General features: G+C 42.2%; 1 protein-coding gene across 1 annotated transcript in view; it reads left to right on the top strand.

Annotated features, from left to right (window-relative positions):
* Positions 1-21,153, top strand: part of dhx32a (DEAH (Asp-Glu-Ala-His) box polypeptide 32a) — a gene marked incomplete at both ends in the record, with an annotated part of 28,143 nt that extends 6,990 nt beyond the window's left edge. Inside the window, 9 exons of the mRNA XM_084078328.1 lie at positions 1-296; positions 3,507-3,749; positions 4,222-4,315; positions 7,750-7,899; positions 10,704-10,895; positions 11,496-11,636; positions 13,267-13,457; positions 17,911-18,104; positions 20,937-21,153. The exon at positions 1-296 is cut by the window's left edge and continues 107 nt beyond it. Coding sequence (XP_083934454.1) covers positions 1-296; positions 3,507-3,749; positions 4,222-4,315; positions 7,750-7,899; positions 10,704-10,895; positions 11,496-11,636; positions 13,267-13,457; positions 17,911-18,104; positions 20,937-21,153 — 1,718 coding nt within the window. The remainder of the gene's footprint in view (positions 297-3,506; positions 3,750-4,221; positions 4,316-7,749; positions 7,900-10,703; positions 10,896-11,495; positions 11,637-13,266; positions 13,458-17,910; positions 18,105-20,936) is intronic.
* Positions 21,154-24,096: the final 2,943 nt, after the last annotated feature.

Raw genomic sequence — 24,096 nt, 5'->3', positions numbered from 1 at the left:
ACGTCCTGCTGGGCTTCCTCAAAGACATCCTGCTCCAGAGGCCCCAGCTCCGGGCGGTCGTGCTGACCGCCCCGGGGCCCATGGCCGGCAGGCTGCTGAGCCACTACGGAGGACGCGTCCCCCCCGTTCTTCTTCTCGCCCTGGAGACCCCGCGCCCCGCGGAGGTGGTCTACAGCAGCAGCAGCAACGGCAACGGCGGCCAAAAGGACTACTTCTACTCGGCTCTGAGGCTGGTGCTGGAGATCCATCGCACCAGAGAGGAAGGAGACATCGCGGTGTTCCTGGCCTCTGCCCAGGTGAGGTCCTTGGTCCCAGGTCCCAGTGGTTCTCAAACATTTTCGTGTCAAGGTTTGACACTTATTTAGCCCACGGACCCCCATTTGAAAAGATATATGCCAGGGACCCCCCATACAAGAGAAGACTTTCACGGCTCTCGCAGTGATTTTCAACCATTTGAATTTCAAGGACCCCCCAGTTTGACATGCATTAGGCTACGGACCCTCATTTAATGACATTTCTATCTCTGGGACCCCATTTTATATTGTAAAATCAATGTTAATTTCAGTCTGAGAGTGTACAAATGGAACCATTGTACACTCAGAGTTACAGACCCGCAAGGGTCCATTTGGTTCCTAACTATCCATCATTTAGCTGGGGACCCCCTGGAACTCCCTCAAGGACCACTGGGGGTTCCTGGACCCCACTTTGAGAACCAATGCTGTAAGGAGTTATGTTTTTTATTTGTTTAACCCATTAAGACCGGGAACACATCTGTGTTAACCACTGAAACCATTCAAAAATAGCAGATATACAATCTCATTCATTGCCGCTGTGAGCTTGTAGATCTGCTATTTTTTCTTTTTTAATCGTGAAAATTTGTGCCAGTCTTTGAATATATATTCTTTGCTTCTGGGGGGTCCCTGGAACAAAATACCAAATACATATAATTTTGGGGGCCCTTGACATGAAAAAGTTTGAGAACCATACGATTATAGCGACATGCGTTTTTTTTAAAAAACGTTAGGATTTAGAAGACATTTGTAGAATCCCCCAGAAGCAAAGATTTGTGTTACAAATGTTCGCTTTAAAAAATATATATTCAAAGATCTGCACAAATTGTCATGATTTTTCAAAAAACTGATCTACAGATCTACAAGCTCATAGCGCGGCACTCGGTCAAGTAAAAGTACTCATTATGCAGAATGTCCCCTTTCAAGTTTTCAAATGTATAAAAATCTTAAGAAAATAGCAGATCTACAAGCTCACAATGCGTCTGTGAGGTTGTAGATTGGCTATTTTCAAATGGCCAAAATGTATATATATGTATATATAGGGCTGAAGTGGTTAGTGCATCTTTTGTGATATAATCTAAATCTACAAAGTAACTAGTAACTAAAGTTTTCAAATAAATGCAGTGGAATAAAAGTACAATATTTGGATCCGAGATGTAGTGGAGTAGAAGTGAAAGTAATGGACATTGGAAATACTCAAGTAAAGTACAAATACCTCCAAAATTGTACAGTACTTAAGTAAATGTACTTAGTTACTTTTCCACCACTGGCATTACGCCATCTTGGTGAATTGCAGTCTGTCTGTCTAACTAATATGTCTCCCCTTATTAATCAACACACAATACTCCACAATGACAAAGAAAAAACAGTTTTTTGGTGTGTTCCTTTGTTATGACACGAATTGAATTGCAGCCATATTGACAAGTAAGGTTTGAACTCTATGAAAATGAATTGGATCAAATTTAAGTGGAAAACTTGAAAGTGTTTGAAAACTCTCTTTATGCACGGTAATTGACAATTCATTGTCAATTACAGTCTCTGTGTTGTCAGTCTCTATTTGGACATAACGTAGTCTCTGCTATCCATTTACTTGTCATAACAGAATGGCACAGGTCTAGTTTTTCCCCACCCACACACTCACTGTTTTTACTGATCATGTTTGACAGCGGACTCTGTTACAATGACAATGACAGCCTATGTTTAGGGGCCGTTGTCTCTCTCTCTGTGCACGGCAGTGAGTTCAGACCCTGGAAGCTTGCCAATAGGGCTGCAGTGTCAGCAGTTTCATTGATTTCCTTTTTTGGCAAATCTTTGGAATACTTGGGAATGCATTGCAAGTTAATAAACGGGTTGTTTTATGACTGAACAAGAGATGGACAATAGAACCAAAAAAAAAGACCATGTAGACGTGGAACTTTGAACCTTTAACTAGACCCTCATATTTTTCTCACAGTAACTTAAAATGAGGACATCAGTCATTAAGACCGGGAACGCATCTGTGTCATTTTAGATTTCTTTGGCTATTCAATTTCGTTTTTACATTTTTAATTCAAATCTTTGCTTCTTGGGGGTCCCTGGAACAACATATTTTGATGGGGATAGGCGGCCAAAAACGTATAATGTTGGGGGGTCCTTGACATGAAAAGGTTTGAGAACCACTGATAGAACGACGTAAGTTTAAAAAAAAAAACTGTTGGGATTTAGAAGACATTTGTAAAGATTTGCACACATTTTCACAAAAATGCCAAATAAATCTAAAAAAATGACACACAGATGCGTCCGCGGTCTTAAAGGGTTAAAACGGCAAACATAGATCTACAAAATCACAATGACATGACTGTGAGCTTGTATATAAGCTTTGGCAAACATTTGCCCCAGAATATGGATGCTAGTAGGAATGCACGATTCGGCCATCCTATCCCTCTCCCTATCGGGAGATGTTGGCTTTAAACTGCAATATCGGTATTGAACCGGTATCGGTTTTAGCCGATATTTTATTTTATAATAATTATGTTTGAATGTGAAGCTGGAAAAAGACTTTTGGGATGATTGAAGGCTACAGATTCAATGAAGTGTTTTCTGGGCAAGCAAACGTTTTTTTTTTTTAACACTTAACCTGCTTGAATTATTTCAGATTTTTTGCTGTTGTCTGCCAGAGATTTTTCATTGAAATTAAAAAAGTACTCAGGAGCCGAGATACAGAATTTTTAAGTTAACAAGGAAGTGGATAGGAGTCTAGATCTTCGAAAAATCATATCTCCTTTTTTTCAATAGAACGCATTTATGCGATCTTGGCGGCCAAGTGCGCTATTTAATAGATCGCATTTATGCGTGATTGGCAGAAAATGAGTTAATAAAAGTTTTTTTGAATAGAAAATACTACATTCAAGCTTTAATAGCCTGTTAATGTTGGAATCTCAATATGGTGCATCCCTAGTTTTGGAATAAAGGGGCATTGCTTTTTAAAAAGTGTTTATATGCCCTTCAAAAATCAATTTCAGAAAGAAGAGAATTATACAGGTAAATATCGGTTATCGACCATAACAGCAGTGTTGACATCGGTTATGGGTACATCGGACAGAAATGTCACCATCAGTGCATCCTTAGATGCTAGGCTTCATATGATTTTAAAAATACAAAGTTGGCAATTCTCTGTTGGTCGGGCCTGCGTGTCATGAAAGTGCTTACAGCGCTCGTCTACCCTTCTACCCACAGGAGGTGGAGTGTGCCCACAGCATTCTCCGGAGAGAGGGCACCAGACTGGGGGCAGAATTGGGTCGGATGGTACCCGTGGCCCTGTGCTCGGGGCAAGGAGAGCTGCTACCGCTTTGTGGAGAACCCGGATCCAGAAGGAAGTCCAGAAGGGTCTTCCTTTCAGCGCGACAAGGAGGCGGCGGCATGTTGTGGGCCGTAGACTCCATCGGCTTTGTCATCGACACGGGAGTTGAGAAAAGATCCGTAAGTTGTTGGCGTCCGAATGTGTCACTTTATTAGCCAGTTATTCTTAAACCCATTAAAGACCGGGAACGCATCTGTGTCATTTTTTAGATTTGAGCTGAAAAAAGCATTATTTTTACACTTAGGCTATTCAAAAATAGTAGATATACAAGCTCATAGCGCGGCACCGAGTGCCGCACTACGAGCTTGTAGATCTGCTATTTTTGGAAAATCGTGAAAATGTGTGCAAATCTGAAGGAAAACAAATTCGAGGCGAACATTTTTTAACACAAATCTTTGCTTCTGGGGGGTACCTGGAACCAAATATTTTGAGATGGGGGGGGGGGGGCAGTCAAAAAACTGTCGGGATTTGTAGAAGACATTTGTAGAATCGGCCTCAGGTCTTAATAGGCTAATGTGTTTTAAAGTATAATATAAGTGATTGTCACTGTACATGATATGAAATGTGTGTTTTGTTTCCATTACTGTATAGGTGTATAACCCAAGGATCAGGGCTAACTCGGAAGTACTTCAGCCTATTAGTAGGTGCCAAGCAGACATCCGCAAGCAGCTCTCTGGACCAACAGGTATACATATATACTGTATAGTGCACCAATGAGGATTCATAGCTGAGGAGCAGGGGAGAAGTTCTTCTTATTTATTTGATATGGACATCACAAATACATTGGACGAACTAGATGTTTTGTTTACAGTGCACTAGACCATACCCGTGGGGCGATATGAGCACCCACGCTTGTTTCACGCACACGATTTGGCAGCCCGGGAGCCAGCAAACACAAAAACGTTAATAAACAGCTGACATTTGGGGAAAGCGAAAAACGGGCTTCGCTGTTCCGTGCACATGGTAATGGTCAATGGCTGTGTGCAATTGCTCCAGCCACCGAGGAGACCCGGGCAGAAGAGTTTTTGGGCTTACCACCCACACAGAGCTTTGTAGAATTATAGGAGGATATAGCACTCGAGTGCTAATTTTCAACACCTGTCCACAGGAAGCTCCTCTAATGTACAGTAGCACCGATCTAAAATCCAATTAGTACAAGTACAAGAAAAATATATACTAACTAGAAAATGTGCTCCTCGGAGCACAAGTCTCCGCCAGCAGACCCACATTGGTGAGGATTTTTGGTAAGGAATTTATTCCAAGATTGGAACTTTTTCTGCTAATATCTCCTGACTAAATGTTAGCTTGGCTGATGGCACTGATGTCACTTCGAAACATGCAATGCAATGTTTCGAAGTGACTCACCTATTTATAGGCAGGGTTGGGAGGGTTACTTTTAAAAAGGAATCCCCTACAGTTACAAGTTACTTGCTAAAAAATGTAGTTAGTAACGTAATCCCGATTACTCCATTTAAAAAGTAACTATAGTTACTTTCAGTTACTTTTGGATTACTTTTAAGTAGGGATGTCCCGATCACGTTTTTTTGCTCCCGATCCGATCCCGATCTTTTGATTTTGAGTATTTGCCGATCCTGATCTTTCCCGATCCGATCTTTTCATTTTTAAAAATATTTTTAAATTATAATTTATGCATGTAGAATTTATTTTTATCATTTATTTTGTAGCAATAAAAGACAATATGTCTCAAAACACTGGCTGACAGTTGAATTATTGCCAACAAAATAAATGTTAATTAAAGAAATTAAGACAAATACTGAATCTCTGAACATTGGCTTGCAGTTATCGCACATAGCCAAAATACAATAATAATATTAGGCTTGTCATTCAGGATGGAAAATAAAGTTGTCATTTTTTTGGGGAGAAGTGGAACGTAGAAGTCATTTAAGTTTAGCGTGAGGGAGAGGGTCTACTCTGATTACTACAGCAGGGGTCCCCAAGGTTTTTTTTAGCTAAGGGAGAGATGAAGCAGGGACCCCCACTACATATTGTATAAAATTTGTGTTGCAGATTAAACCTTTTCATAGATTTCATAGATAGCTTCATAGACTTGTTCAACAGCACTGTCATCAGTGTATTTATCAGACATGTCAAACTCTCAGTACTTAGTAAAGTTGAGCCTAGGCTCTGTACTTGGTCTGCTCTTTTCCCCTCTACCTCTTCTTGTTCCCCTCAGAATATAGGGATATTAGGGTTCATGTGGTTAATGTAAATACAAGAAAAAGGTCCTATCACGCAAATATTTGGAGACCCCCCAGACTTGATATCTACACTACAGAAAACATTCAGTTGGACATTAAACACACACACACACACACACACACACACACACACACACACACACACACACACACACACACACACACACACACACACACACACACACACACACACACACACACAGCTGACATTAATTAGTGCTGTTGATTGCTATGTGGTCAAATGCGCATACAGGCTCAACGAGCCATCGTTAATCAGTTAGTGTTACACAGCTGACTGCCAATATGCGCATTTCTGTTGAAAACGCATCACTGACAGGCTGATGAAGGCTATACATAGACTAGATAAAATAAATAGAATATACCAAGTTACTATCAGAACCTAGTAACAATCAGAACCAAAGAAAGACACTTTAATAGATTATAGTCCCTTTAACCAAACCATCTGATCAGTTTAAGGTTAAGAGTAAAGGCTTTTATGCAGGAACAGCGCTGCAAAGAGGACGAAAAAGAGTCTGTAGTGTTGCCTAGTCTGATTATTATAAGCCACTTTGGGCTCATTTTTCTGAAGTTGCTTGTAAATAATGGTAGAACGGTTGTGAGCTTGTAGATCGTCTATTTTCAAATAGCCAACATATATAAATATGCACATTGTTTAATGGACGACATATATAGCTATGAAGTGCTTATGTGGCCTTTTATAGTCGCTTCTTTTGTGCTTGTTTTCATAGACCTATTTGCTTATTTCTCTCGCAAAGTCTGGCAACACCGCTGTTGATGCAAGTGCAACATTAGCAGCCTCCAGTCTGTGAGGATTTTTGACACAGAGACGCGCTCAACTCCAATCCATTGCGGTCTGTGTGCGGACTAGTGTGCGCTCTTGCAGGTGGCTGTTTGGTGTTATAATAATTTATAACTTGTTTGTAAAATTAATGAGGGGAAGGGGAGAACGTAACCCTCCTGTAACGCCCGTTACAACACCCCCGTTACTGTAATCCAGATTACACATTTTAAAATGTACTCTAGGACGTTACCGTTACGTTTTTTTTGTACTCCGTTACGTAACGGCGTTACATGTAATCCGTTACTTCCCAACCCTGTTTATAGGTATGTATTTCGTCATGCGTCTCGCTAGCCAATCAAAGCACAGCCTTTCAACATATTGTCACGTGTCACGTGAAGCTTGACCAATGTTAGCTTGGTGGAACCAAAGGAAATCAAACGAAAACATACTCTCCACCATGCCTTCGGCCTGGCGGAGACAATAATTAACATTATCAAAATAAAATCAAACCCAATACATTACTCGTGAAAACAATAAAGACATAATCATTCAGATAACCAATCAGTAACTATACATGTGAGCACAGTTGATTTGATTTCAACCATAAATTGAGTCCTCTGTTAAACACATTACCATCCGTCTCTAGTTTTAGAACCGTAGGCAAAGAGTTCCAAAGGGTTGCCCCCTTAACTCATTCACTGCCAGAATTATTTCTGGCCCGTTTGAACACCGCCAAGATTTTTCATTGAAAAAAAAAAGTACTCAGGAGCCGAGATACAGAATTTTTAAGTTTTAAGTTAACAAGGAAGTGGATGGGAGTCTATATCTTCGAAAAATCATATCTCCTTGGTCTTTGGGTCAAAAAAAAACAAAAAATATATTTTTTATTTTTTTAAATTTTTTAAAAAGTCGTTTTAGTCGTTCTTGGCAGGCATGGCTTTAAACAGAAGTCGTTTTAGTCGTTCTAGGCAGGGAATGAGTTAACCGAACTTAATCAATCAATGTTTATTATGTTTTGACCGTCCATGTGAAACCACTCAGCCCTTTCTCCCCCCCCCCCCCAGTAGACTTATAGCCCCTTTATTGTGTTTTCCCCAGGTAAATGTTTCTGTTTATATCCCGAGGAGAGGCAGCTTCCTGCGGAGAACCCTCCTCAGATCCTGGGTTCCAACATCACGTCCACGGCCCTCTTCCTCAAGAGGATGGAGATAGCCGGCCTGAGACGCTGTGATTTCATCGACAGGCCAGGTGATCCACATTGCAACAGTAGAGGCCGTGAACATAAGTAATCTGACTGAGTAATAGGCTCTATGCACAGCAGCCATATTGGATAGAAATTGGGCCTCTTCCTTACTTCCTTCACAGGTGTTACCAATGATACTAATGAAGGCTCTGTTCCATTTAGTGTAGCACAGTGGTTATCAAACCTTTTAATTTCAAGGACCCCCCATAACTCTTGAGAGTGTACAAATGTAACCAAATGGACCCTTACGGGTCCATTTGGTTACATTTGTACCCTCTCAGAGTTACACACCCGTAAGGGGCCATTTGGAACCCCCTCAAGAAACCCTTGAGGGTCCCTTTACCACACTTTGAGACCCACTGGTGTAGCAGAGTGTTTCCCTGACTCTGTTTGACCAGAATGGAACAGAGCCTTCATTGGCATCATTGGCAACACCTGTGAAGGAAGTAAGAAGAGGCACAATTTCTCTCCAATATGGCTGCAGTGCATAGAGCCTGAAAGGGTTATGCACAGAGCCTATTCAATGGAAAGTGTGTCTATTGATAGTGATATGGACCTTGAGTCTGAAATAAAGATTGAAGTGAATTGAATATTCAAGGCAAATTGATTCCCACAGGCTGCTGCTCAGTCCTGCCTTAAAACACAAGACCCGGTGTGTGTGTGTGTGTGTGTGTGTGTGTGTGTGTGTGTGTGTGTGTGTGTGTGTGTGTGTGTGTGTGTGTGTGTGTGTGTGTGTGTGTGTGTGTGTGTGTGTGTGTGTGTGTGTGTGTATACTGTATGTATAGTCTGAGGTAAAGGGTTTGCATTCATATAGCACCCATCATCCACACACATGACAGTGGATGCAGTCACGTAAAGGCACCGACCTGCTCGTCAGGAGCAGTCAGGGTGTTTTGTGTGTTGCTCAGTGACACAACGCCAGGAAGGAGTGGGGAATGGGGATCAAACCAAGGAGCCTTTCGGATTCCCCAGACGACAGCTCGACCTCCTGGCGTCGATTGTGTGTGTCTGTGGTTGTGGTTGTGCAGTTTCGTTTGGGCCCGTGGGGTATTGTTCAATGCTAGATTGCAACTCTTTTGAGCCCAGTCAGGCATGCTTTAGCTGAGCTGACAGGGTCCTGTCACCAACCATTGTCTGGTGCTCTCTCTAACCCTACCACAAGCACTGGGCAGAGAACAGAACAGAGGAAAGAGGCCACCTCATTAATGACTACACAATCTGTCTCGTTAGAACGTCGGCAACCCTGGCACAACGAAGAGGAAGTGTACAGGCCAAATATGCTGCTCATATTCTGCTGCTGCTCATATGTTGCCATCAGTTTTTTTTGTGTCTCTTCTGTAGTCAATTGATTGTCATTTAACCCATTACGACCGGGAACACATCTGTGTAACCACTTTATCTATATTTTGTACTTGGCCGTTCAAAAAATGGCATATGATATATACACTACTGCATTACCATATATATGCAATACGATATACTGTACAAGCTCATAGCACCGAGTGCCGCGCTATGAGCTTGTAGATCTGCTATTTTAGAAAACTTGTGAAACATTTTTAACTCAAGTTCTGGGCAATCCCTGGAACAACATATTTTGAGGTGAGGTCTGCGGCCAAATACATACTCTGTATACTTCATTGATCAGGGTCCTCCAGGGGGTGTATCATTGGCCCACTCCTTTTTTACATACTGTAGCTCGTGAGACAGACTGATAGAGTAACGTTTATTACAGTTGAGGGATTATTTAAATGAACTAATGTATGGTCCATTAGTTTTAATGGACCATACAGATATCGGTACACACAATTGTCTATTCACAGTTTAGGCCAGTAAGGGCACATAAGCCATTTAACTTCTAATGCCTTTATTTTTAGATTTTGTGTTTGTAAAGTTTCTTCAAAGTAATTTAAACATGACAAAAACATAAGTGAATAATTCAGTCAATGTCGGTTAAACGTTTTTTGTTTGTTTGTTTTTTGTGGTCATAGACATTTAAAACAATCTTGTCTTCAGGCACTAATTTCAAATCGATCCATGCTTTAGAATGCATTAAAATGCAATAAGAAATGATGGCACAGTGACATTTTGTGTTGGATTACCTACATCTCAAGCAAGTATGATTGTCATACCTTAATGGGCGGCAGTGGCTCAGGGGTAGAGTGGCCGGTAGAGTGGCCTGATGGCAACCGTGGGGTTCCCAGTTTGATCCCGGGCTCCCCCAGAGTTAGTGTCGAAGTGTCCTTGAGCAAGACACTGAACCCCTAATTGCTTCCGATGAGGAGGTTCGTGCCTTGCATGGTTTCCTCTGCCATCGGTGCATGAGTGTGTGAATGTTTGAATGTAATGCACAATCTATGTAAAGCGCTTTGGATAAAAACGCTATATAAATGCACCATTTACCATTTATTAATGGAAGTCCGATGGATTCTTCGAAACAAACCATGGTGTGCTTAGGAGATGGTCTACACTTGTGGAGTTCATGTAACAACAGATATTTAACCACTTAAACCCTATATACTTTTTTGACTGAGGTCCCCCATGGGTCTATCCTTCTTGGCCCCAAAATGTTCTCACGCTACACCAAATCTCTTTGCCGAAAATAGCCGATCTACCAGCTCACAACACATCGCAACACGTGGTGAGCTGGTAGCTCGGCTATTTTCGCTGAGCGTTTGTTTGGCCATTATGACAGAACCAGAATAGGGACGTGGTTACAAATGCATTGCCACATAATCTGTTTATCTTGGTACTAATGCGTTGTACGTGTAACACTTGCACAATATTTACTGTTGAATGTGATTTTGCTCAGATCCCGAGGGTCTCATGCAGGCTTTGGAAGAGCTGGATTACCTCGCCGCTCTCGATAACGACGGCAACCTGTCTGAGATCGGAATCATCATCTCCGAGTTCCCGCTGGACCCGCAGATGGCCAAGGCTCTGCTGGCGTCCTGTGAGTTTGAATGTGTAAGTGAGATGCTGACCATCGCCGCCATGCTCTCAGGTGTGTATGGACGTGCTCTTTTGGAATACATACTGTATGTAATTTGCCACGTGCCACTTAGCATCAGTGGTGGAAAAAGTACTCAAATGTTTTACCTGAGTAAACGTATCAATACTGCAATGTAGAAGTACTCTGTTACAAGTAAAAGTCCGGAATTCAAAAGTAAAAGTACAAAAATGTTTGAAAATAGCAGATCTACAAGCTCACAACTCGTCACGATGCGACGCGTTGTGAGCTTGTAGATCGGCTATTTTCAAATAGCCTAGGTATAAAATAGGGCTAAAGTGGTTAATGTATGTTTTATAATGTAATAATCTAAATCTGCAAAGTAACTAGTAACTACAGTAAAGTTTTCATATAATTGTAGTGGGGTAAAAATACAATATTTGCCTCTGAGATGTAGTGGAGTAGTTCAGTAAAAGTGCTGAAAATTGGAAATACTCCAGTAAAGTAAAAGTACCTAAAAATTGTACTTAAGCACAGTACTTAAGTAAATGTTCTTAGTTACTTTACACCACTGACAATCGTGCCTCAATGAAACAGATGGCCCTTGATCAGAGTGGCTTGCCTTTAACGATACTGATTGATTCTGTGTTTTAGCGCCAAGCTGCTTTGTGGAGCCCACTGCTGGCATGGCCCACGAAGCAATCCAGTGTCACAGAAAGTTCCAGCACCCTGACGGCGATCATTTTACCCTCATAAACATGTACAATGCCTTCAAACAAAGCCAAAGAGAGCCGTGTAAGTTTGCAGCCATCCAACAAAATGCTACGGCAGGGGTGGGCAACTTTGATTATGGAGAGGGCCACTATATTTCCACACTCACTCCAGAGGGCCACATTGCATATTGCTGCTGTCTCCATATTTTTACTTTTTTTCCGTAAATTAAGCCGTTATATGTCACAAAAAAGTAGCAAAACATCTGCTATTTGTGCTATTTTGGAATTGGAATCCTGAATTCTTTTTTGGTATTTTGGAATGGGAATCCTGAAAAGTAACCTTTTTTTATTTAATTTCAAATGCATTTAGTTATACTTAAGTTAACTTCATGAACTTAAATACAAATACATTGGACATAAAAAAAAGTAATTAAACTAATAATATAGACTTAAGTAATTAAAGTGGGTCATGATTGTATGTTTGGAATTGAAACGGCTGAAATCAATATATCAGTATTCCAATATTACCTGCGGGCTGCATTAAGTGAAGGTGAGGGCCGCATGTGGCCGCCAGTTGCCCATGTATGCGCTACGGTGTAATCAAAAGAGATGAATTTATGCAAATATGATACTGTATGATGCAATGACAGTGATGCGTCCTTGCTGTTGTGGTTCTCAAATGTTGTACACTGTGATGAAACGTCAAAATCCACTGGACAGCAGGTTATATTTGATTGTTCTGGCTAGGTCACAAAACCTGGTATTATTTTTTTTGTAAGTAGGCTATCATAACATGGGGCTAGATAAGACTGTATTGTATGAATGGACAATACTACGGCCCCTGTCAATATTCAGAAACTGAAACTTAACAAAATGAAGGGTTCAGGCAAATTAGCTTTGATCTGATATAACGGGTATGGAAAAAATCCATGAAATGTATTATCAATACAGGAACTATATACAACTAGTCTGAAACTCATATCCACGCATTGACCTGCTGCCAACTCAAGTGTGGAAATGTGAAACAAGGTGACGATGATTATGTACTATAGTATAGAGGAATGTGTTGTTCCGTGGCCATTAACCCATTAAGACCGGGAACGCATCTGTGTGTCATTTTTAGATTTCTTTGGGCTATTCAAAAATAGCAGATCTACAAGCTCATAGCGCGGCACCGAGTGCTGCGCTATGAGCTTGTAGATCTGCTATTTTTGAAAAATCTTGAAAATGTGTGCAAATCTTTGAATATATATATTATTTTTTTTAAAGCAAACATTTGTAACTCAAATCTTTGCTTCTGGGGGATTCTACAAATGTCTTCTAAATCAGTAAAACAGTTTTTTTTTAAAACATGTGTTTCTATATCAGTGGTGCTCAAACCTTTTCATGGTAAGGACCCGCAAAATTATATGTTGTTCCAGGCACCCGCATGAAGCAAAGATTTGAGTTACAAATGTTGCCTTTAAAACATATATATTCAAATATTTGCACAAATGTTGAAGATTTTTCAAAAATAGCAGATCTACAAGCTTGTAGCGCGGCACTTTTGTGCCACGCTACGAGCTTGTAGATCTGCTATTTTTGAATAGCCCAAAGTATAAAATAATCGTTATGGCTAAAAGAAATCGGATTGAATGTGTTAAACGAGAACATCAATAAACGTCTTGAGCTCGATTGACTAAGCCTTTTGTATATGGTGCCATTTTCCACAGACTCGTGCGATGAGAAGTGGTGTCGGGACCGTTTCCTCAACCAGAGCGCCCTGGAGACGGCCGACGCCATCAGGTCCGAGTTGACCGACATCCTGAAGCGCATCGAGCTTCCCATCTCCGAGCCGTCCTTTGGCACAAAGTCCAACACCCACGGCGTCAAGAGGGCACTGCTGGCCGGGTTCTTCATGCAAGTATGTGTGGTTTGAAAGCAGTGGTGTAAAACGTAACTAAGTACATTTACTCAAGTACTGTACTTGAGTACAGTTTTGAGGTGTTGTCTTTACTTAACTGTAGTAATTAAAATTTTCAGTACTTTTACTTCTACTCCACTACATCTCAGAGACAAATATTGCTTTTACTCCACTACAATTATTTGAAAACTTTAATTACTACCGGTAGTTACTTTGCAAATGTTAATTATTATAATATAAAACAGACATTAACCACTTCAGCCCTATTATATCTATTTGAAGCAGATCTACAAGCTCACAACACGTCGCACCGTGAGCTTGTAGATCTGCTATTTTCCGACATTTTAGTACTTTTCCTTTTGGTACTTTAAGTATATTTTGATGGCAAAACTTTTGTACTTTTACTCAAGTAACATTTTTAACACAGGCCTTTTACTTGTAAGAGTATTTTTATATTGTTGGTATTGCTACTTTTACTTAAGTAAAATATCTGAGTACTTCTTCCACCACTGTTTGAAAGTCTGGAACGCGGTAGTAAAACGTTTTACTGCATTCACATAAACTCAATGAGGCTGCATTAAATTAACACTCACATGACATGACCCTCTTAACCCATTAAGACCGGAAACGCATCTGTATCATTTTGGGCGGTGTAGCCGCCCCTATAAGTGGGTTTGGGACTCGCGGGGCGCGAAAGTTTGTCTTCCGTTGCGAAGATTTGTCTTTCGCTGTACTGTGATTGGCTGATTGGCTGCGACGTACTGTGATTGGCTAGCGAGAAATTAAGAAGCGAGAAATTAAGAACCCATAAATAGGACTATGCACTTTTTAAGTGAAACTTGTATATTTTGAGCTTCCATCACTGACCATCACTGTATATTTTGAGCTTCCATCACTGTGATGACCACACCGCCCACTTCACACTGGGTGTGATTCTTTGGGCTATTCAAACTAGGGAACCAGGAGACCTGGTACTGCCAGACCCCTAGTGGTTAAAATCTGAATGGCCGAACTTCGCATGACGTGTGTGCAGAGGAAAAGAGGGACGGACCGACCGACAAAGCCTCATGTAGGCCGCCCCCCTGGGTCTGGCAAAAATAGCAGATCTACAAGCTATGAGCTTGTAGATCTGCTATTTTCTTTGAAAAATCTGCTCCAGTGGAGTTGCTCTGTGGCCAACAGTAACTGAACTTTCACCAGCGAGAAAAAAAAAAGTTAGTTTGTTTGTTCGTTAATTAGTTCAGCGGATCTCAAAGTGGGGTCCTTGGAGGGGGGGGGGGGGGGTCCAGCAAAAGTAGTTAATACAGCATCACTATCATTGTAGCCACTTTATCCATTTATATGTTGGCTATTAAAAAACAGCAGATCTACGAGCTTGTAAATCTTCTCTTCTGGGGGTCCCTGGCACAACACCTTTTCAAAATAGCACCACGCACTTCTTTTTTTTAAGTGAGCTTCCATCACTGTGATGACCACTGTTGTTGCTTAATAACACCGCTCACTTCACACTGGGTGGGATTTTTTTTATTGGCCTCACCGTTATCTTATTTTATTATTTCTTTATGTTGTCATGGCTGCCAGTTCCCACCTGATGTTGTGTGGGAGTCCAGACTGATCCATACCGTACTGAATAACTGCTAGTTTGCACAGCGTCTTCAGACTAGGACTTAAGTCTAAGGCCTGTAAGCAACAACAGACGGGTTGTTGTGTCTGGGTTGTGTATCCAAAGAGGAAGATACGATCTCTCACCATGCAACTGAACATACCACACTTCCAATCCAGGCCTTTCCCCTTGGGCTCAACCTTCTTCCAGGAGAAGGTCTTTGGGTTGAATTTCCACAGACCAAGGTTGTCTCCGCCATATATGTACAGCTCTCCATTATAGGCAAAGGCTGCATGACGCATGCGTTCTTCCCATGTTAGAAACTGAGCAGAAGGCGTGCTCAGCCAGCAGTTGGTCTCTGTGTCAAACACACTGATGATGTTGCAGTTTTCCCTCGTCCCCCAAAATACAAGGCCCCCAAATAGGCCCCCAAATACAAACATCTTTGTCCCGATGATGGTGGCAGGTTGACCTGTTGAACCAGGTGGAGGTCCTCTGGTGTTAATTAAAGACCAGACCATTGTGCTCGTGTCCAACTTGTGCACTTCATTACTAACAAACGATCTATAAGTCCTTAATACTGATCTAATATCACTACGGATTTCTCCTCCATAAATGTACATGACCTTCCCTAAGACACAAGCCGAGTGGCCCTCTCTCCCCTCTGGAACGGTCCCAGAAATCTCAAGATTTAACCATCTGTGGGTGTCGACATTAAATGCATAAAGAATAGGGTCGTGATGGTACTCCGTGGTTTCGTAGTCATCCCACAACATCATCTCAAACTTCACTCTTCCCCCCCAGACGTAGATGAAATCCTCTATCAGCACAGCCGTGTGGCCCAAGCGTGGGGAGGGAACCTCGAGGGGCCGTTCTCCTTTTCCATTTGTCACCGGGGACAACTTCGTCCAGTGAGAAGACACGGTGTTGAAGACCTGCACATCAATCTGATCCATGTCGTTGTTGGTCACATCGGGATAGAACCCTGAAAAAGAGTAAACATGGTCCCCCACTGGCACAACAGCACAATGAATCAGTTTGCTTTTAAAATGTTCTCTTTTCGGGGTCAACGACCAACACAACATCTCTCTCGCTCTCTCTGCACGTCTTTTTCTGTCTCGTCTATCGGTGTGTGTCTCTCTCTAACACTTTCAGATCTATCTCTCTCTGGCACACAAGAAGATAAATGTCTCGATAGCTCTCTCTCTGACATCTCCGATACCTTATATAAGGCTGTCCAGAGCTCTGGTATGATGTCACCCACAACACAAAGTGTTGACACGCATGCATGGTGTTCTTATATCTGCACACATTTCTCTCTTAAACGTGGTGCATTGGTAAAGTACCTGTCCACCATCGCAAAGTCTAGGGGTTAGAATCCATCGCGGTGCATATGGTTTGGCCGAGTGTCTATTCAAACAAAATCACACCCAGTGTGAAGTGGGCGGTGTGTGGTCATCACAACATGACTCACTTTAAAAAAAGGATAAATTACTTTTTTTAAAGTCCATACTGCTATTCATAGGGCTGCACATGGGTCATGTGTTTCGCTAGCCAATCACAGTCCTGAATTTGCAAAGTCAGCCAATCACATTACAGTTAGTGGTGATGACACTAGCTGTAATGTGATTGGCTGACTTTGCAAAAGTATCGATTTGCATTAACAATGGAAGGGTTAGGGGGTATACAAATCTTTTGGTCGGTGTCCAAAACTCACTTATAGGGGGCGGCTACACCGCCCCAACAATTGGTCGTGTTCGGGATGTGAACTGGACAAGGAGGGTGATCTTTGTCACTGTACGTACTCCTCAAGGGGCCAGCTTCTGAGTGGTAAATTGAGGCTGTATAGGAAGAGACAGTTCATATGAATGGTCTGTAGTCTCGCTGTTTTACCCCAGCTGGTGTCAGAAAGAATTAGGCTCTATTGAAGCGGATGGGTTGTTGCCGATCTTTACACTTGATTTTATTACCTTAATAAATGTTGTCATAAATACTATAATGCATCCAGTCGCTATAGTTTAAAGTCTTCTTTCAATCACCATGATATGCGTTTTGGTAAATCATGGTCCCATTTATTTTACAATTGATGATAAAGTAATAGGGTACGCTGTAGGAGGGGTGTGGCTACCTTGTGCTGATTTGATTGACAAGCTACACAACCAATAGCATTCATTACCCACCCCCGCTCTGGTCCCAACCAATAGCATTAATTCATTTCTGGTTTCTTATTTGCATATTCGGACCGGATATAGAAACATAGGTGGATTTGAAATCGTTGAAAAATAGGCTTAATTTACCGGTTGGCTAATAGGCAATGGAGGACTTCATTTATGTCAGGACAGTAGAGGGAATGAAGGAAATCGTGAAAATGTGTGCAAATCTTTGAATATATAATTCTACAAATGTCTTCTAAATCCTAACCGTTTCAAAAAGAAAACGTATGTTGCTATAATATCAGTGTCTCGCAAATGTTTTCATGTCATGGACCACCCACAATGATGTGTGTTTGGCCGCGGACCCCCATCTCAAAATATTTTGTCCCAGGGACCCCCCCCCCCCCCCCTAGAAGCAAAGATTTGAGTTGTGTTTGCTTTAAAAAAAAAGATTTATTCAAAGATTTGCACACATTGTCAAGATTTTTTTTCTCCCAAAATAGCAGATCTACAAGTTCATAGAGTGCCGCGCTATGAGCATGTACATCAGCTATTTTTGAATAGCCAAAGAAATAAAAAAATGACAGAGAATTGAATGGTTTAAAGACCAGTGCCGGTCACGTTTAAGTTTTACATATAATCGAGATACGCTTCTCTCTCTCTCACTTTAACCGCAGTATTTGCTTTTTTTGTGTAGATTGCTCGAGACGTGGACGGCTCGGGGAATTACTTCATGCTGACGCACAAGCACATGGCGCAGGTCCACCCGCTCTCCTGCTATGGCAACCGGGGGACACACAAGCTGCCCCCGCCCGAGTGGGTGGTGTTCCACGAGTACACCCTGTCGGAGAACAACTGCATAAGAACGGTCACTGAAATATCCCCCGAAACGTAAGTATACTGCAAGTTTATTACACTGCTTGGTTGAATGCTCGATTCTGATTGGTCAGCCATCGGTCATTATTTCTGGATAATGACCGATGAGCTCTATAACGGACCGCTGTGTAATCAGAGACTCAGAACACCTGCTCTTGCCAACCTGCGTTGCTTGGTTTTTATGCCTTATCCAACATGACAGCCATGTAAACAAACAACCAATGTCATTTACAACTAAACGTTGCTCTCAAGAATGTTTTTGAAAACATTTGAAGTGAGAAATAGGCCGAAAAGTGATTCTATTTGATCCACTGCACTTCCTTGTTCATCGTGGCACAACAACGGGGGAATACCGAAACGCTCGCCCCAAAACACAGTCGCCCCGGGGCAAATCGGGCGGTATTACAGGCAAATCGGCGGTATTACAGGCAAATCGGCGGTATATAGAATGGGGGGCGAGTGTGTTTTGGGGCGAGTTTTCCGGTTACCTTGTGGAATACTGTCATTTGTTTTCCGGGGCAAACTTGTCCGCCCAGCCCAATACTTATGGAATACTTTCATTGCTGTAAGCAAGGAAATACTTCGTTTTGTTGTTACTTTTGGGTAAATGTATTTATGTATTTATTAAGCAGCCGTGTAATAAGCGGGATCGGCTCCGCCTCGGTGCATAATCACCCTGTCGGGCTTCAACTTTCAATAATGACCACCTCCCCATGCATTATCCCTTGCATATAGACTGTATCTGTAGCTATGTTATTCTTATTGGGTAATCGGATTACACTTACAGTTTACAGTTTAGGCATTTAGCAGACGCTCTTAATCCAGAGTGATTTACAGTAAGCAAGGACACAAGATAATAAATCATAATACACATAATACATCTAATGCATAAAAATAGTAATTTAACAACCCCATTCAATACGAGAACGCACCTGTGTCACTTTAGATGTCTTTGACTATTCAAAAAAATAGCAGATATACAAGCTCATAGCGCGGCACCGAGTGCTAGCTTGTAGATCTGCTGTTTTTTGGGAATATTTGTGCGAATCTTTGAATATAATATTCTACAAATGTCTTCTAAATCCTAACTTGTTTTTGTTTTTTTAAACGTTTGTTGCTATACATCAGTGGTGCTCCAACCTTTCCGTGTCAAGGACCCCCAAATTGATATGTATTTGGCCGCGGACCCCCATCTCAAAATGTGCTGTTCCAGGGACCACCCAGAAGCACAGATCGGAGTTAAAAATGTTCGCTTTAAAACATGTATATATATATATTCATAGATTTGCACAAACTTTCACGATTTTTCAAAAACAGCAGATCTACAAGCTCATAGCGCTGCACTCGGTGCCGCGCTATGAGCTTGTAGATCTGCTGTTGTTTGAATAGCCAAAGAAATCTAAAAATGACACAGATGCGGTTCCCGGTCTTAAAGGGTCTGACCACTTAAACCCTATATACTTTGTTGACCGGTGTTCCCCTGGGGTCTATACTAGGCTCCCTACTTTTCTCCCTTTACACCAAATATCTTTGTGAGAAAATAGTGGATCTACAAGCTCACGTTTTGCGTTTGAAGTTGAAAACTGCATGAAACTAGATAACGGAGGTGTGGTATTTTGGTCTAAGAGTTTTTGGGAGGTCCCTGGATCGATTCCCGGAGCGGCCGGACCGTTCGCTGCAAGCCAGTCTCACGCTCTCTCTCACTCCGTGTTTCTTGTCTCTGTCCACCACTACCTATCCAATAAAGCAGTAGTTCTCAAAGTAGGGTCAGGGTCAGGGACCCCCCCCCCCCCCCAGGTGTCCCTTAGGGCAGGGGTCTTCAACAGGGGGTCCGGGACCCCTAGGGCAGTGGTTCTCAAACTTTTTCATGTCAAGCAAGGACCCCCAAATGGACACTTATTAGCCCGCGGACCCCCATTTGAAAAGATACATTTTAAGGACCCCCAGTTTGACATGCATTAGGGCTACGGACCCCCATTTAATGGCATTTATATCTCTGGGACCCCAATTCATGTTGTAAATTCAATGTTAACTTAACTCTGAGAGGGTACAAATGGAACCAAATGGACCCGGGTCCATTTGGTTCCATTTGTACACTCTCAGAGTTACAGACCCATAAGGGTCCATTTGGTTCCTATCCATCATTTAGCTGGGGACCCCCTGGAACCCCCTCAAGTACCCCTGGGGGTCCCCGGACCCCACTTTGAGAACCAATGCCTTAGGGCAGGGGTCTTCAACAGGGGGTCCGGGACCCCTATGGGGGTCCTCAGAGTTACTACAGGGGGTCCGCCAAATCTTAGTGTGATATGATTTTCTTTTTTTACCTTAACCACTTGAACGCTAGCATCCCTTTTCTGAGGAGAACTTTAGCCAAAAATAGCAGATCTACAATCTACAATCTCGCAGCGCGAGGCGTTGTGAGCTTGTAGATCGGCTTTTTTTTTGGCAAAGAGCTATCGGTATAGAGGGAAAAAAGAGCAGACGACGTAAACAAAAAAAATTGAATATGAAACAAAATTTTATACAATATAGAGGGGGTCCCTGCTTCATCTCTCTCTCAGCTAGGGGGTCCTTGGGCTGAAAACGTTGAAGACCCCTGCCTTAGGGGGTTCCAATCGGTCCCCACTTCTGCACAATGACTACTTTGACTTTTGGTTTTTAAAGTATATTTTGTTGCTAATACTTTACTCAAAGTATACTTTTACTCAAGTACATATTGACTGGAATTTTACTTTCTATCTCTACTCTTGCAGTATCGATACTTTTACTTAACGAGAACATGTGAGTACTTCTTCTTCCCATCACTGCGTGTATGTACATTTATCATCTGTGTTTATGCCTTTCAAGGTTCCTTCAGATGGCTCCCCAGTACTTCTACTACAACATGCCCCCTAGTGAGAGCAAAGAGTTACTGCAACACGTGTTGGACCACAGAGACGGGACCGGGAGCTGTAAAAAAGAGACGGAACAACAGCAGAAGGCCTCGGCCGTCGACGGGGACACGGACAAGGACTGCACGTCCGCTGCTGCTGAACAAACCTATGACCGATGTGTGATCCAGTGAAAAGGCGTCGACCTCGCGCGAATTTGAACACGTACACTTCCATCTGTTGCCAAAAGCAGTGGTTCTCAAACTTTTTCATGTCAAGGACCCCCAAAATGATATGTATCTGGACGCGGACCCCCATCTCAAAATATTGTGTTCCAGGGACCCCCCAGAAGCAAAGATTTGAGTTACTAATGTTCGCTTTAAAAAATATATATATATATATTCAAAGGTTTGCACACATTTTCACGATTTTTCAAAAATAGCAGATCTACAAGCTCATAGCGCGGCACTCGGTGCCGCGCTATGAGCTTGTATATCTGCTATTTTTGAATAGCCAAAGTATAAAAGGTCATAATTATTGTGATGCTATATTAACACATTTTGCTGGGGACCCCCTGGAACCCCCTCAAGTACCCCTGGGGGTCCCCGGACCCCACTTTGAGAACCAACGGCCAAAAGGATTGAACAATATTCGTGTTTAGCATTTTTATGTCACAAACACAGGCCAGCCAGCTTGTTGATGGCAATATCACCCCGAGAAGTTCCACCAGCTCTGAACAGACATGTCAACTATCCTCAACACCTGACCTCTAGGTTCAGGATTGGAGCAACGAGTGGCATCTGAAGCTGGTCGGGACGGGAAGGCACCAACAGACTAATGTATATCCGGAACAAGATTGAAAGTTCATTACACAGATTTTGTACAGGTAACACATGGGTGACAACTTAAAGGACAACCTAAATAAATGGACGGAAAAAACATGAGAAATGCAGATGCTCCCTACTGGCTGCATACGTAGTGCATGGCACAATTGAGACATTAACATCCTATCATGCTCTATGGCAGTGGTTTTCAACCAGCGGTCCGGGGACCACCAGTGGTCCTTGAGGGAGTACCAGGGGGTCCCCAGCAAATTGAGTTAACATAGCGTGCATATCTTTGAATATTTATATATTTTAAAGCTAAAATTAACTGATATCTTTTCTTCTGGGGGTCCCTGGCACAAAACATTTTCAAATGGGGGTCCGTGGCCAAATGTATATCAATTTAGCTTGGCATGAAAAAGGTTGAAAACCACTGCTCTACTATGGCATATACTGTATACCTTTGTTATGCTGTGAGGGCATTTGTCCTCATAGTCTCTAAAAACTCCATCTAAGGCTTAGAGGGAGAGGTCACTGCAAATCATTACTAACTAAGTTAGTGAGTGACCACCTTCTTTATCCTATGAGGAACCACTTCTATCCTGATCTCTTCCAGCATGACAATGCCACCATCCTACAGGGCACGAGGGTTCACTTCACAGAATGGTTTGATGGGTATGACAGTGATGTGAATCATAATGTTATGGCCTCCTTCACTAGCCTGGTAAACCCCCCTCCCTCTGGAAATCGCATTTGCACAAAATGTGTGTCGCAAGCTTCTTCCATTTGACAGAGTCAGGTTACTCCTTCACAGTCACCAGATCTCAACCCAGTTGAACGCCGAACGAGGGACTGATTCGTTAGACTGGAGTTCCGGAAAGTTGTACTGTCAATGCCACGCTGCATTGAAGCTGCTCATGGTGGCACAAAACCTTAAGACTTTTTAATCTTAACCCATTCAATCCGGGAACGCATCTGTGTCATTTTAAGATTTCTTTGGTTATTAAACATTTTTGAACTTTGTGCAAATATTTGAATATAAATATATACATTGTTAACTCAAATCTTTGCTTCTGGGCGTTCCTGGAACAAAATATTTTGAGATGGTGGGGGGGTCCCCTGATGTTCTCGGTCTTAATGGGTTAAATGTGTTACCCGTCTGTACTTGCAAGTTGTACATTACAAGTAAAAGCAAAAAAGTGTCGATTTTACACACACTTTTTGCACCTATAAACATACTGTGTGGCACAGGCTGGTTGCAGGACAAGGGTTTGTCATTTACAAGTGAAGAAAGGCATTCCTTTCAGAGGGTGTGTGACCTCTCTATTGTGTACAGTAAGACTATCAAGCCTATCCCTGTCTTCATCTTTGTTCTTATAATTTTGTCCCCACGGCTCTGTGCTCCATTTTCTGCGGGTTTTCATCTACTGGGTTTTCTATGGTGTCCTCTGAGAGTTGCTGTTGTCACGCAGGCAGATTCAGTTGTTAGCCATTGTTGGTGAGCAGCAAAAAAAGGCTGGCTTTGAGGCCATCTGTGTCGACTTGGGCAGTGCCCAATTTTATACTACGTCATGCGATGGTGTCGCGCGCTGAAAATAGCCCCTACAAGCGCAAAGCATTTGCGTAATGCGACGCGCTGAGCTTGTAGATCGATATATTTTCAGCGTGTGACTTACTTAACCCATTATGATTGGGAAAACATCTGTGTCATTTTAAGATTTCTTAGGCTATTAAAAAATAGCTGATATACAAGCTCATAGCGTGTCGGCACCAAGTGCCGCGATATGAGCTTGTAGATCTATTTTTTTTTAAAGCGACATTTTTTAACTCAGATCTTTGCTTCTGGGGATTCTGCAAATGCCTTCTAAATCCTAACAGTTTTTTGAAAAAACGTATGTTGCTATATCAGTGGTTCTCAAACTTTTTCATGTAAAGGACCTCCAAAATGTTATGTATTTGGTCGTGGACCCCCGTCTCAAAATATGTTGTTCCAGGGACCCCCAGAAGCAAAGATTTGAGTTAAAAAGAAATACATTTTCAATAAATAGCAGATCTACAAGCTCATAGCAGATCTATTTTTTAATAGCTTAAGAAATCTAAAAATGACACACAGATGCGTTCCCGGTCTTAATGGGTGAAGTCTGTTGGTGCCTTCCCGTCCCGACCAGCTTCAGATGCCACTCGTTGCTCCAATCCTGAACCTAGAGGTCAGGTGTTGAGGATAGTTGGCATGTCTGTTCAGAGCTGGTGGAACTTCTCGGGGTGATATTGCCATCAACAAGCTGGCTGGCCTGTGTTTGTGAACCCAAGAAA

Source organism: Gymnoscopelus microlampas, assembly GCF_963454915.1.
Source record: "Gymnoscopelus microlampas genome assembly, chromosome: 14".
Lineage (NCBI taxonomy): Eukaryota > Metazoa > Chordata > Actinopteri > Myctophiformes > Myctophidae > Gymnoscopelus > Gymnoscopelus microlampas.
This window is presented reverse-complemented; position numbering and strand designations above follow the sequence as displayed.